The sequence below is a fragment of the Saimiri boliviensis genome, chromosome 6 (assembly GCF_048565385.1).
Source record: "Saimiri boliviensis isolate mSaiBol1 chromosome 6, mSaiBol1.pri, whole genome shotgun sequence".
In the NCBI taxonomy this organism is placed as follows: domain Eukaryota; kingdom Metazoa; phylum Chordata; class Mammalia; order Primates; family Cebidae; genus Saimiri; species Saimiri boliviensis.
The window spans coordinates 133,059,423-133,081,985 of record NC_133454.1 but is presented as its reverse complement, the minus strand read 5'-3'; the positions used below and the strand labels follow the sequence as shown (position 1 = coordinate 133,081,985).

Below are 22,563 nucleotides of genomic sequence, written 5' to 3'. Positions count from 1 at the left end.
CGGTTCGCGTTTCTCGTGTCCGCTTGACTGACAGCTGCGCGGCGGGAGCGGACGGCGGGAGCGGGAGGCGGCGGCGCAGGTACCGCGCCCGGAGGTGGGGAACGCGCGGCCAGTGTCCCGCGGCCCGAGGGGTCCGACCGGGAGCTTCTGGACACGCACGCGAGCGCGGCGCGGGAGTTCGAGCCCGGAGCCGACACGCAGCAACAAGTGGGGTCCCGCGCGGGGGCTCGCGGAGAGGGCGGGCGGGGGCGCGGAAGGTCTTCCTGCCGCCCCTCCTCGCCCCGCCGGGTGGAGGGTCCCTCCGCCTCGGCCTCTGCCCGCGGGGTGTCCGGGGGTCCCATTCCGGCCGCGGCCCGGCCCCTAGGGGCCCCGCCCTGGTCTCGGCCGCGCGGTCACGGCCCCCGCCGGCCGCCCCCTGCCCTCGTCCGCGTTCTGCCCGCTCTTTCCCGGGAAGGGGGTCGGGGTAGGCCCGCTCGGGTCCCGGCTGTGCTGGGCTGCCCGTCGTCCCGGGCCCCCGACGCTCGGACGCGCCTCTGAGCACGGGGCGAGGGGGCCCGGGAGGGAGGTCGTGGAAGAGGTGCTGAGCCTTGAAGACCCCGGCACAGGGGACCCCTGGGCGGACCCCGCAGGCTGCACCGGCAGGACCCGCTCAGCCCTGCCCTGGAGCGCAGGGCCCGCAGAGGCCTAGGTAGAGGAGGTGCCCGGGACTCTCGGATGGAGTGCGGGGGGGCCGTGCCCCTGGGGTGGGTGAGGAGATGAGCAGATGAGCGCGCCTCCCTGGGGCTGCGAGGTGGGCTGGGGGGCGTCGGCGTGCTGCGGGCCGGCCTGGGGCCTCTGGCTGCGGTGGGCCTCTGTTCATCCTCTGCGTTTTCTCAGGGCAACGCTGGGTCGGCCTTAGCTGCAGGGGAGGGGGATGAAGGGTTTCCTGGGTCCAGAGCGGTGCCGGCCCTGTCCACCGCACACTGGGGGTTTGTGCTCCCACCCTGGCCAGAGCAGTGGGCAGCCTCCCCGGTGGCATTTGCCATACCCCACCCAGCCACGTGCAGAGCCACGAGCCGAGGCCACTTCCCTTCCCCGTCCCCTCCCCCCAGGATGAGTGGACGCACATCCTGCTCTGGGCAGAGGGGCCGGACAGGGGCCGTGAGTAACCGTGGCCTGGGGTCAGAGCCGGGCTCAGCTGCAGAGGCTGCTGGTGGCTGTGGAGGTGAGGGAGGCAGCGGGGTCCGGATGTCAGCAGGGTGGGCCCTGGGGAGTGGGTGGGGGCTCGGAGGCTTTCTGGAGGAGGGTCCAGTGCCTATCCCGCCCCTGTTCCTGCCTGCAGGAGTTGTTTACTCGGAGCGCCGGGCGGGGGGAGGGAGCTGCCATCCAAACCCCGGCTTGGGCCAAGCTGACATTCCTGGAATTCCGAGTGTGTGAGCTTCCCATCCCTCTGTTTCCCCGCAGAGGCCCTGAGACCTGGAGGCCGCCCCGGCCTCTGGCTCTGCGCTTCTCCTCGAGCCCCCACCACATGGGTGCCGAGGCTCCTGCGGGCCCAGGCCTGTCCTGAGCCCTGACCAGGCTCTACTCGGGCCTCTGGGGAGCCTGCGTCTGCCTCAGCCTGGCTGGTGTGTCTCCTGCGAGTGTGTGGGGCGGGCGCAGGCTGGGGCCTGGGCCCGGCCCTCCGCAGGCTAGCGGGGGTGGGAGGGAGCCTGGTGGGGGGCAGGGCGCTGTGCCGGCCAGTGGGGGCGGGTGGCTGGTGAGGGCCCCTCTCTCCTGGGCAGGGAGTGTCGCCACAGACTCCCTGGGCTGGGGACGGTCTGGGACGGGGCCAGGGGGATGAGGTGCTGGTTTTATAGAAGGAGGCGTTGTGGAGCCTCTGGTGGTCAGGGCAGGCTTCAGGCGGGGGAGGGTGGGCGCCCAGGGCGCTTCCTGCTAGAGGAGGGGTCACTTCAGGGCGAGGGACCAGGGGAAACCCGTGATTGAAGTTTTAGCGGCTGAGGCCCGCCCACCCTGGGCGTTGCCCTGGAAACAGGCCAGCCGCGGACCGGGAGGGCTGGGGGGCGGGGCACGGACCGAGCCGGGCCGGGATTCAGCTGGACCTGCGCCCTGGTCCTGGCTCAGCCTGCAAAGCCCAGGTGGGACCAGCCAGTGCCCACCAGGAGGCCGCGTCACTCCTGCCGCTGAGGCCGGGCATGACCTTTGGCTGGGAGAGGGTGGTGGTGGTGGTGCCTGTCGCCTGGCCCCCACACCTGTGCCCTCTGGTCCGTCCGTGCCTGGGATGGATGTGTGCTCACTCCCAGGTTGCTGTGGGGTGGGGTGGGTGCACATGTGCCCAACACCTCAGCGGCACGCACAGCCAAGGCCACCGCCCACTGTACACGCCGCAACAGCATTTAGCCCAGGCTGCCTGGGTCCTCCCTGCTGTCCTGGGAGACAGCTTTGTGAGCAATGGGCTGAGGTTGGACTGGCCCAGCCTAGCCACCCACATGCTTGGGCTGGTGGCATTTGGCAATGTTGCTGCCGGCCATGCAGCTGCCTAGGCCCTGTGTGACCCCAGACTGTGGTGCAGGGGTCCAGGTGGGATGGGCAGGGCCAGGGCTGTGGTGGCATGGCACCTGGGGTGGGCTGCTCCCCGAGCCCGAAGGCGTCCCCGCCCCCAGGCCTACGTGTGTGTGTGTTGCCTTCACCCTCAGCCCCTAGCAGAGAAGTACCCGACAGTGCAGGGGAGGGGCGGGGGGAGGCCTGGAGCGTGCAGTTGGCCTCGGTGACCCAGGAGGAAAGACTGGGGGGCCCTGGACTGCCTGTCCCTCCCCTGCAGCTGGGGGTGGTCAGAGTGGGGGGCTCCAGCCTCAGGGCTCAGGTTTGGTGGGAGGGGCCTGGTCCCACCTGGCCTCGGATCCCCCAGTCCCTGCTCCTCTGTGTGCATGAGGGGCTGCCCGCTTGCTTGGGACCCCCCAGGGTGAGGGTCTGAGACAGGCACTGGGGCCACCAGGAAGCACACACCACAGTCTGTGTTCGTGGGCCTCCCTCCTCCTCAAAGCTGCCTGGGAGCCCATGGGCCTGGGGGGGGTCAGGGTGTGTGGGCTTGGCTCTGTCCTGAGCTGCCCCTGCTGGGCTGTGTGGAGACCCTGGGGTCTGAGCTGGGCTTGGACTGAGCTGCTGCCGTGCTGCTGGGGCTCAGAGGCCGCTCCGCTGGCATGGCATCAGGCTCCGCAGACAGGCAGCTTTGGCGAGTGGGCAGGCCCCTCCTTGAGTGGGACCTCCGTCTGGCCTGGTGGGTGTCCGAGGCGTCCTGGCAGCTCCGGTGTCTGTCTTGGGGCCTAGCTCAGCCAGGCTGGGGCGGGAGCCTCTGTGGCTCCCTCCTGCCTTGGGCTACTGGCAGGACAGTTATCTCACGCCAGAGAGCTGGGTTCGAGGGGTGAGGTTGCGGGGCTGAGCTAGCAGGGCAGGGAGTAGTGGGCACTGCAATTTGCTGCCCAGGTGAGTTTGGGGCCAGAAGTCCCTGAGTGCAGGAGGACAGACTGCCCGACCTGGCACCCATGGTGGAGGAGGGCTTTCAGGGTCATCACTGGCAACTCCATGGGAGTGTGTAAGGCCCCTTCCTGAGCTCGGGTGTCAGCTCAGAGCTGAAGGCAGGGTGGGTGGGGGTGCCCCAGCCTGGCCGGAAGCAGACAGCAGGCTGCTGGTCCAGGGTCCGGGACCCCCGGGAGGAGGCACTGCTGTGTGTCTGTGTGTGTGCAAGCAAGGGTCTGGACCTGTGTCTCTGCATGTCACATCTCTGAACATGCGTGTTCTCTGCACACTGTGTCTCCATGAGTGGGAGCCTGTGGCCCTGCCTGGCTGTCTCAGTGGCCTGAGTGAGCAGAATTTGGCAGCTCACTTGCTGTTTCAAGGCTCTCCTGGTTGGGGTGCTCCATAGGGGTCTTGCTCCCGAGTCAGGTGCACTCCTTGGCCACCCCGACTGCCCCTCTGCCCTGTGGTGACAGGGCCCCGGGGGGTGTTCCCTACCCTCCTCTGGGAGCATCTCTGGCTGTGCAGCTGAGGGTGGAAACCAGGGCTCCACTCTGGCTCTCTCTCTTCTGCAGAGCTTGGGGCTACCTTGGCCGCACCCACCGCCCGCCCACCCACTGGTCAGCCTTCCGGGGGCCCTGAGCACCGCCCGGCCTCCTTTCTCTGGCCAGCCCAGGTACGTCACGGCCCGGCTGGGCTGGGTGGTGTGTGGTGGGCAGCACTGGCCTGCTGCTGGGTCTCCTGCCCAGCCCAGGGGCCTTGCCAGCTGGACACTCTGACCCCAGACCTCAGCTTCTCCATTTGGAGCTCCTGTGGGGAGGGGCTGGACTTTGGAGACAGGGCCCCACTGGGGTGTCGAGGAAGGACGCTCCCTGACCGGGCTCTGACATCGTGGCCTCTCCCAGGCTCCTGCCTGCGTCTGGTCAACCCAGTATGAATCCCGAGCTTGGCATCAGAACTAAGCCCAGCCTGGCTCGTACTGGCCCTTGGTGGCCTTGATTGAGTTTCCATTTCTTCTTGGATAGGCCTTATTTGCTCATGTCGGCGACATGTGCAGGGCTTTGTAGTTGGGAGGGGGTGGAAGGGGTCTTAGGGTCACTGCATCCTGGGCGCCGGGCTCAGTTCAGGTACCCAGACCAGCTCTCCCTTCGCCCTCCCACCTGCCTGGGACCCTCAAGCTTTGCTTGTCACTTCCCCTTCCAGCCTCAGCCACTGAGGGGTACAGGAGAGATGGGGCAGAGGGCCACTGGCTGGCATGGGGGCAGACGCTCTCCTGGGGTAGGGTCGGTGTGTGGGGAGGAGGCTTGGGTGGTGGTTTTGACTCCAGGTAGGGTCTGGCTTCTCCTAGTCAGTCTGGGGTCCTCCGGGGTCCCCGTGGCTCCTCCCCTCGCCTGGCCCACAGATAGGTGCTCTGAGCTCTGTCCAGTCCATGCGAGCTCACTGGAAGCACTGCCCACGGCTGGGTGTCTGCCCTAAGGTTGGTGCCACCTGATCTCTGGGCAGAGCTGTGGGTGAGGTTCCCGTTAGGGCCAGGATCCCAGGGTTCCTGGGGTCTCTGCTGGGCCCCTGATGTGTGGCCGCCGTTCTGACGTGTTCCTTCTGATGTGTTCTGACTCACCAAAGAACCCTCGGGAAGGGCAGGGGAGGGGCCGTGGGAAGCCGCAGGCTGGCTGTGTGGGTCTTCAGGGGACCTCCGGGCTGGCCTCCTGTTCTCTGGGGCCCTCTGTCCACTTCCTCCAGGGAGGACCCGGGCTTGGACCGCAGTTCTCCACAGAGTCCTCAGGGGGGCACCCAGCCCAGGTCCTCAGAGGTGGGCAGAGGTGCAGGACCCCCCTGGGCACCCAGGGCTCCCGCAGCAGCCCTCCCCAGACCTGCCACCTCCCACCCCAGTCACTCCGGGAGGACCCAGGCCTCCAGAGCTGGTCAGCCCCGCCAGGGAGCACCTCTTCCCCTCCCTCCTTTTCCTCCCTGACCTTCCTCATTCCAGATCTCTGCGCTTCAGGTCAACTGCTGGGAATCCGGGCCACCTGCTGGTGTCTCCCTAACACCACAGGGGCCTCACGCCCTGTGCTCGGGCTGGGCTTTGGAGACCGGAAGGCTGGCGTCACGGCCGTGGGAGGCATGTGCACGTCCAGCGTGAGGACCCAGGAGTCGGCTGCATCTTCCACGGGCCTGTCTGTGCCTGTCAGGGGTGGGGTAGGGTCTCTTGCAGGCCGACTTCCAGCCTGGGCTGGAGCAAAATGAAATTCTGGGCCCCTTGTTTAAAAATTACCAAGAATTGGGGCCGGGCGCGGTGGCTCAAGCCTGTAATCCCAGCACTTTGGGAGGCCGAGGCGGGTGGATCACGAGGTCAAGAGATCGAGACCATCCCGGTCAACATGGTGAAACCCCGTCTCTACTAAAAATACAAAAAAGTAGCTGGGCATGGTGGCGCGTGCCTGTAATCCCAGCTACTCAGGAGGCTGAGGCAGGAGAATTGCCTGAGCCCAGGAGGCGGAGGTTGCGGTGAGCCGAGATCGCGCCATTGCACTCCAGCCTGGGTAACAGGAGCGAAACTCCGTCTAAAAAAAAAAAAAAAAAAAAAAAAAAAAAAAAAAAAATTACCAAGAAAAAATTTACTAAGAATTTTTCTTTTCTTTTTTGGAGACAGCGTCGCTCTGTCACCAGGCTGGAGCGTAGTGGTGCGACCTGGGCTCACTGCAACCTCCACCTCCCGAGTCCAGGCGATTCTCCTGCCTCAGCCTCGGAGTAGCTGGGACTGCAGGCGCGCGTCACCACTCCTGGCTAATTTTTTTTTTTTTTTGTATCTTAGTAGAGACGAGGTTTCACCGTGTTGGCCAGGATGGTCTCGATCTCCTGACCTCGTGATTCGCCAGCGCTGGCCTCCCAAAGTGCTGAGATTACAGGCCTGAGCCACTGCGCCCGGCCAGAAATTACCAAGAATTGAAAGACGGGGAACAGCAGAGTATCGGGCCAGCTGGGGTGGGTGCACGTGACTGCCCTTGAAGCCGTCCCGCTACCGCCTTGGGGACCGCACGGGGCAGAGGCCGAGCCGGGATCACCTCCAGCGCCCTGGGTCTGGCCCGAGGCGCCTTGGTAATGACCCCTGCACTCTTCTGTGTTCTGGAACCTCCGGTATAGTCAAAGCCTCGCCGACACCCCCTCCATGCGGTGCAGGCTGACCCAGTCCCCCTGGCACCCAGGGCTCCCCAAGTTGCCACCAGTCAGCACAGGGCCACCCTCCATTTGCGTAGTGTTTTGTATATCGTCGGCGTTGTCGAAGTCTCGAAGCCCGGCCCGGGCGAGGTCCCGTGTGGGGAAGCGCTGGGGGCGTCGCTCGCGGGCTGAGGGCTACCCGGGTCTCCCTTCCGGCCCCGGCCCGGTCCCCGGTCCCCTCGGATGCCCTTCGCGAGCATCCCCGTTTCGCGCGCGCCAGGTGGGGAGGGCCGGGGCGCCGGCGCGGCGGAGGGGCCGGGGTCGCGGCGGGTGCGCTGCCGGGGGCTGCGGTGATTGGTCGGCGCGGGCGGAGCGCTGGGGTTTGCGGGCGGCGCGGCGGGCAGGGGAGGGGTCCGCGCGGGGGCGGAGCCGCCGGGGATTGGCCGGGAGGGCGCCGGGAGGGCGCGGGGAGGGCGCGGGGCGGGCGGGGCGCACGGGGTCTGGGGCGCGGGGCCGCGGCGCGCGGGCCGGGCAGGTGGCGGGGTCCCGCCGCCGGGGTCCGCTGCGGCCGGAGCGGGCGGGATGGGGCGTTCCGGGGCGGCGGGCGCGGGGCGCTGAGCTGCGGCCCCGGCACCCGGGCGCGATGCGCCGCTCCAGCACGGACGAGTCCACGTACCGGCGCAGCCCCTCGCCGGAGGGCAAGGAGCCGGGCTTCGCGCGCGGAGGCCCCTTCCGGCGCTACAGCGGCCTGTGCGGGCGCGCGGGCGGCGGGGACGCCGGGGGCGCCGGGGGCGGCGGCGCCTTCTTCGGCCTGCACGCGAACCCCGGCCCCAAGGCCGCCCAGGCGCGCTACACGTCGCCCAAGGGCAACAAGTACGTGGTCTTCTACCTGGACCTCTCCTTCATCTTCCTCCTAGAGCTGAAGCGCTGCGGCATGGCGCGCGCCTGCCTCCAGGCCGTCAAGTACCTCATGTTCGCCTTCAACCTGCTCTTCTGGGTGAGTCCGGGGCCGGGCCGGGGGCCGGGGAAGGACGCGGGGGCTCCGCTGCGGCGGGTGGCTGGGTCTGGGGACCGCAGTCGCTGCCCCGGCCGGGCCCTGGGTGCGGTTGGGGGGCTCCCGGGAGGACCCAAGCCCAACGCTCCGGCCGGGGGTCTGGACTGCTTGGAAGGTTTTCGCCATCACGGGGTCCGCCCCCTGCGCTCCCGGCGGAGCGGCTGCCCCGCGCCCCGTCCGCTTCGTCTTTGGATGAGACGGGACGTGTTGCGCACGTGCGCGCCGGACGGGGCCGACCCGGGCACTGCGCCTCTCCCAGGGTCGGGGTTCGAGTCCAGGTCGTGGCCACCAGTGTGTGGGGCCGCGGGGCCTCCCCTGGGCGCGCTCGCTCCTCGGTGCAGCCGAGATCCTGACCTCAGCCCCGCCCCTCCGGGCCCAGGACTCACGTCCGAGGGCTTGAGCCGGCTGCCGCCGAGGTCCCCCGGTCTCCGTCTCCGGGAGGCGCTGCGGAAGGGAGGGGAGTCCCAGATACTGAGCCATGAGCGGCCGCGGGAGACTGGCTTCCCGAAGTTTTACCGAGGCGGGTCAGGTTTGCTGAGACCTGCAGAGGTGTCCAGGGTGGGCCCTGTGTGCTGGGCGGAGCGGAGCTGAGGCGGAGGACGGACGGAGTTCCACCCCACCCAGGCCATGTCATGTCAGCAGGAGGTGGGGCCCGGCCCTTGGAGCAAGCCGCGACCCTGTCCCGTCCCTCGCCACTGTGGGAAGTGGCAGGAGTTCAGGGTGGCCAGGGTGGCCGGGCCTGGGGCTTCATGGATGGGCTGGGGGAGGCGTGGGGGTGATGCCAACGTCGTTCTGTGCCCTTTCCTGGATTCCTGAACCTGCTCCTGCAGCTGGGGGCCGGGGGTGTGGCCTTAGCGCCTGCCTGGGCTCTGGGCCTCAGAAGGAGGCTGTCGGTCTGCATGAGGTCCCGCTGGTAGTACCCAGAAGCCTGGATGGGCCTTCCCACCTCTGCCCTCAGCCCCGGCTCCTTCCCTCCCCAGCGTGGGGTGGGACTAGGGGAGGGGGGTCCCTGGCAGGGACAGGCAGCCTGGGCTGCCTGCTGGGTGTCACCCAAGGAGGCTACTGCCCCAGATGTCCACTTCCAGAAGGGGTCACCACTAGGGTTTGTCTTCTGCAAGAGGCTCCGGAGGGGTGAGCCCAGGCCCTGGGGGCGCCTTGGCGGTGGGGGTGGCAGGAGACGTGGGTGTGGGCTGGTGCTGGTGGGGGGGTGACTGAGTGACTAGAGTGCCTCTGTGATGGGGGATGGGCCGGAACGACTGAGGTGCAGTGGCTGTGGGGCCTGGCGGGTCCTGGGGGGGAAGCCTCTCCCCTCTACACTCTCCTCTCCTTGGTGGCCTGGACACCTGCCTTCAGGGAGAAGGAGGGGGTCCTGCAGGGGAGTCTTTGTGAACCCCAAAGAAGCCTCCCTTCCTACTGCATGGCAGACACACTCCGCCGCCATCTGGGAAAGAAAGCACCAGGAATCCTCCTGGGACCCTGTTGTGGGCTGGAAAATCCGATTCTCTCTCTTTTTTTTTGAGACGAAGTCTTGCCTGTTGCTGAGGTTGGAGGGCAGTGGCCTGATCTCGGCTCACCACAGTCTTCTTCCCAGGTTCAAGTGATTCTCCTGCCTCAGCCTCCTGAGTAGCTGGGATTACAGGCGTCCCCCCCCACCACGCCCAGCTAATTTTTGTATTTTTAGTAGAGACAGGGTTTCACCATATTGGTCAGGCTGATCTTGAACTCCTGACCTGGTGATCTGCCCGCCTTGGCCTCCCAAAGTGCTGGGATTACAGGCGTGCACCCAGCCCCAGTTTTCTTATATTACTCAATCATCACCTGCTCCCCTAGTCTAGCAAACGGGAGCCCTGCCAGCCTCATACACCAGCCTTGGCCCCATCCAACCCAGCTGGCGTCCAGTGGGGGTCTGAGGCTGGAGGTGGGGCAGGGTAAATAAGGATGGGTGGGGGTTTTGCCAGGAGAGTCTGTCCTGGGCTGATGTCCACGCCTGCTGTGTCCGGAGCCACTGTGGGCTAAGCCCCTTCTCCTGGGGTGGGGCTGCTTTGGGAGTCAGGCCTAGCTCGCCCCTCGCCGGGACCCCTTTCCCTTTGGGGGTGCCAGCCTCTGTTGGAGGGGCTTTTGCTGCCCAGTCGATTTCTCACTTAGTGGGAGACCGGGGGCAGAACCCTGCGTCTGTCTGTCCTGATCTCTCACTGCCCGAGTTGTGCTGGGCCTATGGGGAGGGCATGGGGAAGCCTCAGTGGGCAGTCAGTGTCCAGAGCCGTGGGCAGTGGTGGGAGCCAGGGTGGGTGAGGACAGGTGTGTGTGGCGGGGGGCTGGGCCTGTCCTGGGTGTGGCTGGGGTGAGGGGTCGTCTGGCATTGGGGGTGGGCGTCCCTGGCACCTGCGCGGTGGTCTGGGTGCAGCGGTGGCTCTGCTGTCTCTCCCTGCCCCCGCCTCGCCTGGCTGCCCCTCACCTTCGCTCTCCTGAGCCCTTGGCCCCAGCCCGGCACCCCTTTCTCCTGCCTTTGCCTCTGTCCTCTCCTTGAAGCCCCCCTTCCAAATGCAGACCCTCCAAGGCCCTCACAGTATTCCTGGCTGCCAGGTCTCTTCGGGCCCAGGCCCGAGCCCCCTGCACACCCTTGGCCAGGCTGGGGCCCTGGCTGAGACCACAGCCGCTGACCGGGGCGGCCTTGGGTCCTACCCGGGAGGGGAGGGGTGGGGCTCGCTCCAGAAGGCTGAAGGCTGATCGGCTATTTCTGTGCCGCGTCGGGTCAGGCTTCCTGGGCAGGCATCCTTGCTGGTGTCTGGGAGGGGGGCTGTCAGAGGGGCTGTGCCCAGAGCCTTCAGCCTTGGGTGGAGTTCGGAGGGTTACTGGGACGGCCAGGGTGCGGGGAGGTAGGATGTGTCGTGGCCTGGTGGTGGGGGACGCGGTGGGGCCTTCAGTGCCAACTCCTAGCCCCATGGACATCTGGGGACACACCTGCCTGCCTTCAGGAAATCGAGGCCCCCACCTAGTGATGGCAGCTCCACTGAGGCACGGATACTGAGCCCTCCTCGCCCTGCAGAGGGTGGGGTTGGGAAGCAGGGTCCCTTTGGTGGGGCCGGGGTGTCTCCCGGGAGCCCCATGCTGGAGGGGGGCTGGCTGCAGGGCCCAGGAGCCTGAGCCAGGTGTCCTGAGCTGAGGCATGAGGCACGTGCCGACAGACCCAGGTGAGCCGCAGTGAGGGTGGGGGCTCTGCGCCCCGGGACCCCGCCTCGGGGCCTCTGTGCTGCCTTGTCAGCTCAGCCTCTGCCAGCAAAGCTCTTCCCTTAATGGAAGTGGAGTCCCGGAGGTGGGGGGGCGGGGAGAGGACGGGCCCTGCTCCTCCTGCCGGTCGGGGGCAGAGGCTGCCGCGCGACCTCGAAGGTGCTGCCTGGAAGGGCTGCCCTCCCCCTCTTCTTCCCGCCCCCCCACATGCCCACCCGGAAGCTCAGGCCCTCTGTGCACAGTGTGGTCAGGGCCCGCCTCGGGGGCCAGAGCCCTGCCTGCCACTGTGGGACCCTGGACCTCATTTCCCATCTGCACCACGTGGGGTGGCACAGGGTGAGGTCCCCCGATGCTGGCCTGGCACGGGGAGGGGTGAATGGAAATGTGGGGGGCCCCTCGGCCTCCCCCCGCCGCCTGCACCGACTCCTGGGGGCATGTGAGTATCACAGCCTGGAGGGGGTGCAGCAGGGCCAGCCCTTGGCTTCCCTCCCCTGGGATGAGCTGAGAGCTGGCAGATGACGTGGCCAGCCCGCCACAGTGGACAGCACAGCGTCCCCCGGGGGTGGCAGACACTCTGCCTCCAGCTCCCGGGCCTCTCTTTGAGGACTCCAGGCTGGCCTGTGAGGTGGGGATGGTGGCAAACACCAACGATTCGTTTCTGAACAAAAGCCCCAACGTGGGGAACCAGGGCGTGCCTGAGCCCTGGGGAGTGTGTGGCTCCCTGTGGGTGGGGTGCAGCCGTGGTCGGTCGGGGATCCTGCCTGCCCGGTGGTGGGTTCCAGGCAGCTCTGGTGCTGCTGGGGGTGGGTGGACTTGTGCAGCTGGTGGCCTGGCTCTGTGGGACCTGGTGGCGCAGGCCTGGCTCTGTGGGACCTGGTGGCGCAGGCCTGGCTCTGTGGGACCTGGTGGCGCAGGCCTGGCTCTGTGGGACCTGTACAGCTGCGGTGTCCCAGCTGGTGGTGGGCGGGCAGCTGGGCCTCTGTGTGGAGGGGGCTCTTTGGGGCAGGGATGTAGCATTGGCAGCTCAGGGCTGCAGGGGGCAGGTGGAAGTCAGGAGGCCCCCGTGGGGGTGCGGGAGTGAGTGTGAGCCGTGGCCCTGCCCAACCACGGCCAGCCGCTCCCGCGCAGCCCTGTGAGGTCACAGCCTCCTCCTGGATTCCTCCCCGCCCTCCGGCAACCTCCTGCTCACGCCGCAGGACCCGGCATGGCGCCCTGGCAGGTGACCCCTGGCAGGGGCTGTTCTGCCCTCCCTGCCTTGGACACTGGCCTCGGTGGGCCTTGGTCACTGGGTGGGGGCTGGTCTCCTCATCTCTGGGCCCTGGGGGCTCTTGGAGAGCTGCTAGGGTCAGGGGTGTGGACATGAGACCACTGCTGTCAGCAAACAGCACAGTGAACCACGCAGGTCGTAAGTGGGTGGACTCGTCAGCCCTGGAAACCAGCCTCCCAGCCACAGCGGGACGTCCGCCAGCCCAGAGGGTCCTGAGGCTGTGCTGGCTGCCTGCGTCCCTGTCTCTGGACAGAGCCCTGGCCCCTGCAGGGACACAGACCCCCATCCTGTTCCAAGGACGTGGCCGGCAGCCCAGCCATCTGCCACAGAAAGCCACGTGGCCGGAGGGACAGTGGGCCTGGAGGAAGCACACTCCGCACGCCTGCCCAGGAGGCTCAGGGGCTGTCCAGACCAGAAGAGAGGGGCAGGGCCGTGGGTGCATGGGCCTCAGCAGTATCTGCACACGCCAGCACTTGGGGACGGCCCCCGAGCCTCTTGGGCGGATGCTGGGGGACGGCCCTCCTGAGCCTCTTGGGCCGCCATGGGTTCCTAGTTTTGGGCAGAACCATCAGTTGCTGAAGATCAGGGTGAGCGTGTCGGATGGACATTGGCCAGAGGTGGTCTCAAGCAGGTGCCGGGAACGGGTTCTGTCCCCAGAAGTGGACAGTGGGCAGTGCGAGCTTCTGCCTGGGAGAAGGACGGGCTGACCATGGTGGTGAAGAGGTCTGGGAGGGGGGTCCCTCTCTCGGGCTGTCTCCCCAGCTGTCATGGGGGCAGGGTCACCTCCCACCTGAGCTTGTGTCTGGCCTGCTGGGGGCAGCAGTGAGGGAGGGGGCCTTTCGGCCTATTCCTGTTCATATTGAGCAGGCAAGGAGGGAGCTTGTCTGTTTTTTTGGGGCCAGGCCCAGATGCTGGGTGGGACCCTGGAAGCATGCAGCAGGCTGCCAGCCAAACGCCCAGCTGCTGCCCGCCGGCTGCCTTTGACCAAAGAGGGCCCTGGCCCTCCTGGCCTCAGCCGTGTTCCTCCTGCCTTTGATGTTCTGTCTCCAAGCAAATGGGGCCCATTTTCTCTTGCACTTCGAGGCTATAATTTTCCTGCCAAAATGTTTTAAAAGCTTACACAGAAACGCTTTCAAAATTGCAGGTAATTTTACTAACCACGTGCGTGCGTTTTGTCTGTGTGTGTGTCTGCCGGTGTGCAGGTGAGGTATGCTGGGGCCTCAGGGCCTGGGGGACCCCGGCTTGCAGGGCGAGACCTCGAGCGTGGGTGTGACCACGGGTGATGGTGTGGGGCGTCTGGGACATCGTGGGCTATCGTCTGTCAGTGTGTGTGGCCGAACCAGGCTGCCGACAGTGAGTGGGTGTCTACCCTGCCGTGTGGTGGAGGTGAGGAATGTTTTGTGGAATGTTAATTAGGGAAATAAACTCCTGCCGGGCCCGGGGTTTGGAGGTGTAGAGCCCCTTCCTGCCCAGTCCCGTGGAACGGGGTGCCACACCTGGCATGGTGCCAGCCACTCTGCATGCGCCCTCCCTGTGCCCTTCAACGTGTTCCCATGAGGCAGGGGAGCTGGGAACAGCTCATTTTCCTGCTGACAGGAGCGGTCTGTCGTCCTTGGAAGGCAGAGGCTGACGGCACAGGCAGGTTTTTTTCTTGAGACCGAGTCTTGCTGTGTCACCAGGCTGGAGTGCAGCGGCACGATCTCGGCTCACTGCAGCCTCCACCTCCCAGGTTCAAGCAATTCTCCTGCTTCAGCCTCCGGAGTAGCTGGGACTACAGGTGTGCACCACCACGACCGGCTAATTTTTGTGTCTTTAGGAGAGACAGGGTTTCACCACGTTGGCCAGGCTGGTCTCGGGCTCCTGACCTCGTGATCTGTGGGTTTTATTTTTTTTTTATAAAGGCGGGGTTTCACTGTGTTGGTCAGGCTGGTCTTGAACTCCTGACCTCAGGTGATCCACCCGCCTTGGCCTCCAAAGTGCTTGGATTACAGACGTGAGGCACCACGCCTGGCCCAGTTTAGGTTTTAAATGACAGTTTTCTCTGTTGCGCCAGCGCCTCCCCGCAGCTCAGGGAACTGCACCCGCCAGCCTGGGCCTTCGGCCTGGGATCCGACCTGCAGGCAGCTAGGTGCTTGAGCCCAGGGTGTGCTCCGAGCTGGCGACGCCCGTCTCCTCTCCTGGGGCCTCTGGTTTCCCTCTGATGTCCAGCCTCTTCCACGGGGCAGGCCCAGAGCCAGCGGGGCTCCACCCTCCTGCCGCGCCACCTGGTGATCCGGACCAAGGGCACATCCCTCTTCTGCCCGGTTCTTGGGCAGTGCCAGTGCCAGGCCATGTGTGGGTCCCCGGTGCCCTATCTGCCCCTCCATGAGACCTGGGAACACTGGGATGACATGAGGACAGCCCAGGGAAGGTCAGGGTTCCCATGTGCTCCTCGGGAAAGACGCCAGTTCTGCCCAGCCTCATCTGCACTGATCTGTCTACATGGCACCTGTGGCCTCGTCTGGCCTGGTCTGTCTGCATAGGACAGGGGCTCTCATCTGGACTGTTCTCTACACGAGGTGTGTGGCCTTGTGTCTGACATTCAGGGGCAGGACTGAGTGGGCCACTGCCTGTCCAGATCTCTCCAGTGCTCCAGGATTTTATGGGGGACACCTCCCCAAAGATGAGTGGGGGCACCACACCCCCGGTCAACACTGTGGACAGCTCATCTGCTGGAAAGTGGGGGCGTCTCTGTAGAGCTGGCAGACCCCTGCCCATCCTGGGACTGTGCCCCAAGCCCAGTGCTCCTGGTGAGGACAGATCCTCTTGATTAGGGAGGTCCCCTCACTTGTGCCACAGACCTGGCCTCTGGTCCTGCACAGTCCAGACACGCACACCCGGCTCACACACAACCCGGCTCACACCCACCCCAGGCTCACACTCACCCCAGCTCACACCCACCCTGTTCTCATGCTCAGACTCACACCCACCCCAGGCTCACTCACCCCGGCTCACACTCGGGCTCACACTCACCCCAGGCTCATGCATCCCTCCCCTGGTGCACCCCCAGGCCACCCTCCACCGGGCTGTGCTGACTCCCTCCCCAAGCCTGTTCCTGGTCTTCTGGGAAGCCTCCCCTATCCCCCTAAGCTGCCTCTGGGGCTGGGTTTGTCAGAAGCCACACCCAGGCCGGGCGCTGTGCCCAGGTCTCCTGTCAGCTCCTCAGCAGCCCCCCTGGAGCCAGCAGGTCAGCACTTGCCTGAGGGTACTCCCGGTCCTGGGGCCCAGAGCACGGGGGTGACATGTCTTCCCGCACTGTCCAGCTCCCCCGCACCCCCATGCCTGGCTGCTGGGGAGGGCTCTGGGCTTGGGGGTGGGAGCTCCACAGAACCAGGAGCCACGCTGGCTCAGCAGAGCTTCCAGGACGGGCCCGTGCACCATCCAGACAGCGTTCCGTTTTGGACGTTAATTGGAGATGCTGCCTTTGGAAGGCCTGCGTATTCTCCCCAAGACAGCCTGAGCATGTGTGGCACCCCTGGGGCCCCAGCAGGGCGATTCTGCTCTGAGGGCATTTTGCAAGACACCAGTGAGAGGCCTGGCCTGCACCCCTGGGCACCAGCGGCCACCCCTGCCCTTGGGGAGGAAGCTGTGTCCACCTCCCCAGCGTGCAGGCTCCTGCCAGCCAGCCAGTGAGGGGGCGCCTCCACCCTCCAGCCTAGCCCTGGCCAATGCCCTGCTCAGGGAGGGGTGAGGGAGCATGCACACACGAGGAGGGGTGCCTCCCACCCCCAGGCCTCCCGAGGCAGGAGTCCTGCAGCCCATGGGGCCTTCGTGATCCCTGCCAGCCTGGATGCCCAGGCCCCTCTGGAGCTGGGCTGGTGCCACAGGTGGGGGTGGGGCTCCCCATGGCCAGCAGCTCGCCTCATAGCCTTGCTTTCTATCTGGAAAGTGGAGTGTGAGTCTCGCCACTGGGCTTGGGAGGCTTCTATGGGGCGAGTTGGGGCTTCCGGTGGGCCCGGGTAGATGTGGTGGCCCCGGGAACCCCTAGAGCCTGGGGTCTGAGCCCGTCCTCGGGTGTGTGGTCTGGGCGTTCTGAGCAGTTCTGCAGGGTTGAGGGGTGGCTTTGCCAGCCCACTCCCAATCCCGTCCAGTCCGGGATGGGGCAGGAGTCCCCCAGGGCTGCACAGCCCTTTCCGGGAGCCAGCCAACCACTGGGATGTCCCCACCACCCGCCTGGGCCCCCGAGCTTCGGACCCAGAGCTGGTCAGCATTTTTGGGGGACTGCTTGCCCTGTGCCTGAGCCTGAGGGTGGGGGTCCTTGTGAGGCCTTCTGGGCCGGCAGCCTGGCACCCTCCCTCCCTCCGAGTGCAGCACCTGCCCGTCTCCTCCCGCCTCTTTGTATTTTAATTGATTTTTGTAAGAACAAGCACTCAGGAAATAGAGTAAACGCTCTGGCTGCGGGAGGTGGCCCTGCAGACAGCAGGTGCTCCCCTGGGACCCGCCTGCTCTGCTCCGCCAGCGCCCATGTGGCTGTGAGAAATCACAACCTGGGGCAAAGCAGGAGGGAATCGCGGGTTTCTGCTGCCACGGGTAGCGGGGGACAGCGGGGACATCACAGACCCACTCCAGGGTGGGCACCAGAATCCTGGGACTGCCTACCGGGAAGCCCCGTCCAGAGCGAGGGCAGGGCTGGGTCTCGCTAACGACAGTCCGGAAAGGCTGGAGTGGGTGGGCCCAGCCGCCCTGGCCTGTCAGGTGGGGGGTGTGCAGGCTGTGTCCTGCTCCTGAGATCCCGGCCCCTTGGCCCCAGGCCAGGGTGGTTTTGGGGCACACGGGAGCCCACACCCCTGCAGCCGTGGAGAGTGGGTCTGGGGATGGGGCCAGCCCTGGACGCCCCCGGGGCTGCCGCGGAGTTTAGCGGGACTGGGAGGTTCTGGCTCAGGACGGCGGGTGCCGGGCTCTGCCCTGGGGTCCGGAGCTGGCGTCAGGGCCTCACCCTGTCTCTCTCACCTTGGTGGTGCCCCAGCTGGGAGGCTGTGGCGTGCTAGGCGTTGGCATCTGGCTGGCGGCCACACAGGGGAGCTTCGCCACGCTGTCCTCGTCCTTCCCGTCCCTGTCGGCCGCCAACCTGCTCATCGTCACCGGCACCTTTGTCATGGCCATCGGCTTCGTGGGCTGCCTGGGTGCCATCAAGGAGAACAAGTGCCTCCTGCTCACTGTGAGTGCCGGGGCCTGGGCGACGCTAGGGGGGACACGCAGGGTGGGGCTGGGTGGCCCCCGGGCCTTGGCTGTGGGCCGTGACCCCTAGACGTAGGTGCCCCCTCAGGGGTCTGACCTCCAGGGCGGGAGTGTGGCCTGGGGCCCCAGTCACTGTTGGGTCTTCCAGGCTAGGTCAGGGCTGGGGGGGATTTTCGGAGCGGTCGGGGGGTCCCTCTCTAAAAAGAACACGCTGTGGCTTGTCGGGGCCTCCCTTGACAGGACACTGGCCCCGGTGAGTGCAGGCGCAGCCCCATACATGTGTGCACACGCACGAAGCCCTTCACGGGCGGGTGGGCTCCATGACTCATTCCTCACCACCCCCACCCCGTCGGGGGCCTGGCCCCAGCTCCCTGGGACCTTCTGCTGAGACCCTCCTGGCCCTCACTCTGCCTTGTAGCTGGACTTAAGGCAGGGACACGTTTATCCTTGGAAACGTTAATCACGATAATTAGAAGGCTCCTGCCCACTGACACGCCCGGCCGAGGCCGTGGGGAGGTCTGGGTGCGCGGCCCACTGAGGCCCTAAATCACAAGGCTTCCCTTCGCCCCTTTGTCTGAGAAGTCCTGCATGGGGCGGGGCCTCACTCAGGTGTCAGCCAGCCTGCTCCCCTCTGTGCCCCTTCCTGGGGGAAGCCACTTCCTGGGGCAAGCCCCACGTCTGCCAGCCTCCCCGGGGCCCAGTCAGGTCCCAGAGCTCCCTGGAGGCTGTGGCCAGGGGTCTGTGCCTCGGACAGTCGAGGAAGCTACTGTGTGTAGGCCCTGCCAGGCCTGCAGGGACGTGGGCCCAACCCCCTTTCCCGTGGGTGGCTTGGGACCTGAACCCTAGGTATCTCCTGGGAGTGGGGGGCTCCTGTGTCCTCAGCCCAGCTCACCCTGCCTGCCGCGCCCCCACCCACCCTGCCTGGGCCCCACCCTGTCCATGCCTGCCCTCCTTTTTCAGGATGTCAGCGACCCACACGGAGGAACAGCAGGGCTGGGGTCAGGCTGAGCTTTGGGGCTGCCACCAGGAGGGGGACGGTTGGGTGCTCAGAGGCAGGGTCTGCAGCCCGTGATCTTGTGGAGGGGGCGTCGCCCACCTTGGCTGCCCCGAGGGCTGTGACCTGGGGGCGGAGGGGGCTTCTGCAGTCCCACCATGAAGACACAGGCACCCAGCGGGGCACCTGCTGGACACTCAGAGGCCCCCAGATGGAGGTGTCCTGAAGGCAGCCGACGGGCTGAGGCCTCGGGAACAGGGACTTGTGCCCACTTGCGGGGGATGGGAGGGGAGCCCAGGACAGCCCAGGGCCCCATACTCGGGCTGAGCCAGACGCAACAGCCACAGTCCCTGGACCTGGGCCGAGTTCTCAGGTGGGGTCGGCATGCCGGGGTCTCTGGTTGTGGGGGCCTGGCAGGGGTTTTTTGGCAGCACCGGTGTCCCTGAGGTGTGTGGCCCCGGGCCCTGGCATGCTGGGGGGCCTGCCGGGCCCCCGCCTGAGCCTGCCCCTCCACAGTTTTTCCTGCTGCTCCTGCTGGTGTTCCTGCTGGAGGCCACCATCGCCATCCTCTTCTTCGTCTACACAGACAAGGTACAGCCGCCTCCGCGCAGGCCCAGCTGCGGGGCTGGGGGCTCCACCCTCACCCCCAGGGGCGTGGGCAGAGTGGCCCCCGCATCCGCCCTCGCTGGTGGCCACGGACAGCGGGTGTGGATTTGGCAGTAGCCTCTGGACACCAGGCCTGGAGGGAGAGTGCCAGCAACACTGGGAGGCTGTGCTGTGGCTCTGAGGCGACCCGGGCGTGACGGCACCACTCCCCCACCCCAAGGCCGCTCATGGGACATCCCCTGCCCTCTGCCATCTGCCCGCTCCCCCACCCGAGGCTGCTGGGGGGTCATCCCCTGCCCTCTGAGGAAAGCATCCTGGGCTGTCTGCCCCCAGTGCTCTTGTGGGCCACTAATTTATATACTCGCCGTCTGTTTATACTGAGATGAAGTCACGGAGATTGAGGCTGCACTCTGAGCTAGAACACAACACTACTCTGTTTCGTGAATCACTGCCCGTCTTCGGCCCTGGGGAGCTCCTGCAGTCGGCTGCTGTGTCCCCTGATGCGCCCCCATCAACAGACTTCATTTTGGGGCACATCCTGACTTCCTGGCACTGCAGGGCGCTCCAGGCTCCTCCTGCATTCCCTGCCCCGGTCCCAGAATCCGCCCCTTCCCAACGGAGCCCCGGGCCCTCACTTAACATTGGGGACCAAGGCCAGGGTGCCAGGTGGGCCTGGCGCTCGTAGCTCCTGGCTTTCAGCTCACAGAGCATGGCTGTGTGACACGCGGAGGCACCTGCGTCCCTGCCCCCATCCCCCAGGACCCACGGTCCTCCCCTAGCCTGGGGAGGAAGCTCAGGGGTGGGGGCCCTGGGCCTCAGGGCTTCTGAGGATGTGCGGTTTCTGAGGGTGGCAGGGGCGGGAGCCACTTCAGGGCGAGGTGCGTAAGGGGCCTGGGGCCCAGATTAGGGGCCAGCAAGGGCGTCTGGGTAAGGGGGTGGGGCATAGCGAGTGTTGCCCTGCTGACCCCCCTGCACCCCCAGATTGACAGGTACGCCCAGCGAGACCTGAAGAAAGGCCTGCACCTGTATGGCACGCAGGGCAACGTGGGTCTCACCAACGCCTGGAGCATCATCCAGACTGATGTGAGGCATGGGCAGGTGGGTGGGGTCAGCGGGCGCCCCCCTCCTGCCTAAGCCCGACCCGAGCTTGTCCCCCAGTTCCGTTGCTGTGGCGTCTCCAACTACACCGACTGGTTCGAGGTGTACAATGCCACACGTGTGCCCGACTCGTGCTGCCTGGAGTTCAGTGAGAGCTGCGGGCTGCACGCGCCCGGCACCTGGTGGAAGGCGGTGAGTGGGACCCCCGCCGGGGGTTAGCGGGACCTGGAGGGTGGGGGCTGGCGGCCTGGGACACCCTGGTGACATGCAGGGCACGCCTCTCTGCAGCCCTGCTACGAGACGGTGAAGGTGTGGCTGCAGGAAAACCTGCTGGCTGTGGGTGTCTTCGGGCTGTGCACGGCGCTGGTGCAGGTATGGCCCGGGGGTCCCCCTTTGTTGAGGCCTTCCAAGCGCAGGGAACAGGTAGCAAAGGCCTCGCCCACGATCAGGGAAGGTGGGGTCTGGGGGGACAGGCAGGGCCGGGGCGTGGGGACAGGTAGAGGCGGGTGCAGGGCAGAGGCGGGCGGCCGTCCATGCTGGTGTCCCAAGACTGGCCAGTGCAGAGGCTGGCAGCCGGTGGCCCCTGCTCTCCTAATTCCAGTTGCCGTGAGGTCCCGGGTGTCCTCATGCCCGCAAGGCTCAGGGGTTGGGTGGGGCGTGTGAGCCACAGGAAACTGAGGGGCTCTGCCACTGTGTCCCCCACCCCGGGGACCGCTCTGGGCCTGAGGCAGCCGCCCACACTCCTCCGTCCCCACAGATCCTGGGCCTGACCTTCGCCATGACCATGTACTGCCAGGTGGTCAAGGCAGACACCTACTGCGCATAGGCCGCCCGCCCGACGGATGCCCACGGGGAGATGGCGGCACCACACCTGCCTTTCCCACCACCGGCTCAGTGCTCTGCCCCATGCTGGGAGGGAGGGGAGGGGGACAGATGCCCGGAACCTGTTTCTGGAAGGCCCTGGCTTGGGTGGCTTCAGGGCCTCCGGACCCCCGGGGAGGGAATGTCCACAGACTGGCTGCAGAACCCGGGGCAGGGGTGGGAGGGGCTTCCAGCAGTTTTTGTATCTATCATTCTCCAGAGTGGTGTTCACACGGGAGCCAGCCTTCGGCCCCTGGCCTCCTGGGTCACAGGCTGGGGCTGGAGGGGCCAGGTCTCGGCATCCTGGAGGTGGCCCCGCTGCCCTGGTGCTCTAGGCTGGGCCGCGGGCCCCTCGCCTACATTCCACAGTGGCCGTGGGGCTCCTGGTGCATCTCTTAATAAAGTGTGAGCAGCCCCCCGTGCCTGTTGCTGGTTCACCTCCCCGCACCCCATCTTCCCCTTTGGCACCCAGGCCTGGGCAGAGCAGCCTCTGGCATGAGTGGTGCTTAGGCAGAGCCCTGCGGCTGGGGGCACCCCCCCATGCAGGTTGTGATGGGGGCACCAGCCACAGGGATGACAGTTCAGGTTGGGCATCTGACCCCCAAACTGCACCCCACAATCTCAGTTTCCAGCTCATGCCTGCCCTGCCCTCTCCCCATGCCCCTGGGGACACGCAGCCTGCTCCAGGCATTCCATGCTGTGTGGCACCCACACTGACCCGGCAGTGCCCGACCCCAGGCCCCACCACCTTCCCAGACCTGCATGTCCCCCACCCTCACTCCAACGGAAGCCACAGGACAACCCGAATGTCAGTGTCAGCACTTCTGGGGTACAAAGCCAGTGGCAGCTTTTTGTTCTTTTTAGGCCAGGTTTCGCTCTGTGCCCAGGCTGGAGTGCAGTCCTAACAGCGCACTACGCCTCAGCCTCCTCAAGGGATCCTCCCACCTCCGTCTCCTGAGTAGTGGGGACTACAGGCACACACCACCATGTCCTGATGATTTTTGTATTTTTGGGGGGCAGAGATGGGGTTTCAGCCCAGCATTCCTCCCGCCACTGCTTTCCCCAAGTCCTGGGATTCTAGGTGTGAGCCACGGCGCCCGGCACCCCCTGCAGCTCCTACGTCCGCGGCAGGCGACGAGGCAGGATGGCTGTACACAGGCCTCCCTGACGCCTTTCTCATGTGTGGGTGCCTTGGGTCCCACCCAAGACCCCCTCCTCAGCTCCCACCTGTGGAAGAGACCCCACCCCTGCCTCCTAACGTTATAGACTAAACCAGGACCCTAGTGCCCACCCTGGCCTCACTGTCCCCACCCACAGCATTCTCAGTGAGGGACTCCCAGGCCCGCCCACTCCGACTCACTTCTGTCCCTCTGAGTCCCCGCCCGTGACGTGTATCCCGTGTCCTCTGCCGTCCGCCTCAGCCCGCAGGCCTCGCTGGTGAGGAGGGGGAGGCTTCACGGCCGGCCAAGGACAAGGTGGCAACCGGGGGCAGGGAAACCAGGGCTGTGAGGCCTCGGCTCATGATGCCCCCAAATCCCCCAGGGCCCCCCCGGTCCTGGACACTGCCCAACCCCTCAGTGGAAACGCCTGTCC

At 66.3% G+C, this 22,563-nt stretch overlaps 1 protein-coding gene across 8 annotated transcripts; it reads left to right on the top strand.

Annotated features, from left to right (window-relative positions):
• Positions 1–12: 12 nt before the first annotated feature.
• On the top strand, positions 13–21,385 carry TSPAN4 (tetraspanin 4). Of its 8 annotated transcripts, none has more exons than XM_039471306.2 (9): positions 13–79; positions 4,065–4,165; positions 7,563–7,642; positions 17,200–17,391; positions 18,922–18,996; positions 19,993–20,094; positions 20,170–20,301; positions 20,398–20,481; positions 20,867–21,385. In XM_039471306.2, the coding sequence occupies exons 3-9, from the start codon at positions 7,580–7,582 to the stop codon at positions 20,933–20,935; spliced, it is 717 nt and encodes a 238-aa protein (XP_039327240.1). In that variant the 5' UTR covers positions 13–79; positions 4,065–4,165; positions 7,563–7,579; the 3' UTR covers positions 20,936–21,385. The 8 variants fall into 8 exon arrangements, 7 of the variants coding, with proteins under 7 accessions (XP_039327240.1, XP_039327242.1, XP_003943358.2 ...); XM_003943307.3 differs by lacking the exon at positions 13–79 and adding an exon at positions 1,122–1,204; XM_039471308.2 differs by lacking the exon at positions 4,065–4,165.
• The last annotated feature ends 1,178 nt before the right edge of the window (positions 21,386–22,563 follow it).

Coding starts and splice junctions, on each gene's coding strand:
- TSPAN4 (XM_003943308.4), top strand. CDS start 7,289: ATGCGCCGCTCCAGCACGGACGAGTCCACGTACCGGCGCAGCCCCTCG. Junction 17,392..18,921: donor ACAAGTGCCTCCTGCTCACT/GTGAGTGCCGGG, acceptor GCCCCTCCACAG/TTTTTCCTGCTGCTCCTGCT. Junction 18,997..19,992: donor TCTTCGTCTACACAGACAAG/GTACAGCCGCCT, acceptor CTGCACCCCCAG/ATTGACAGGTACGCCCAGCG.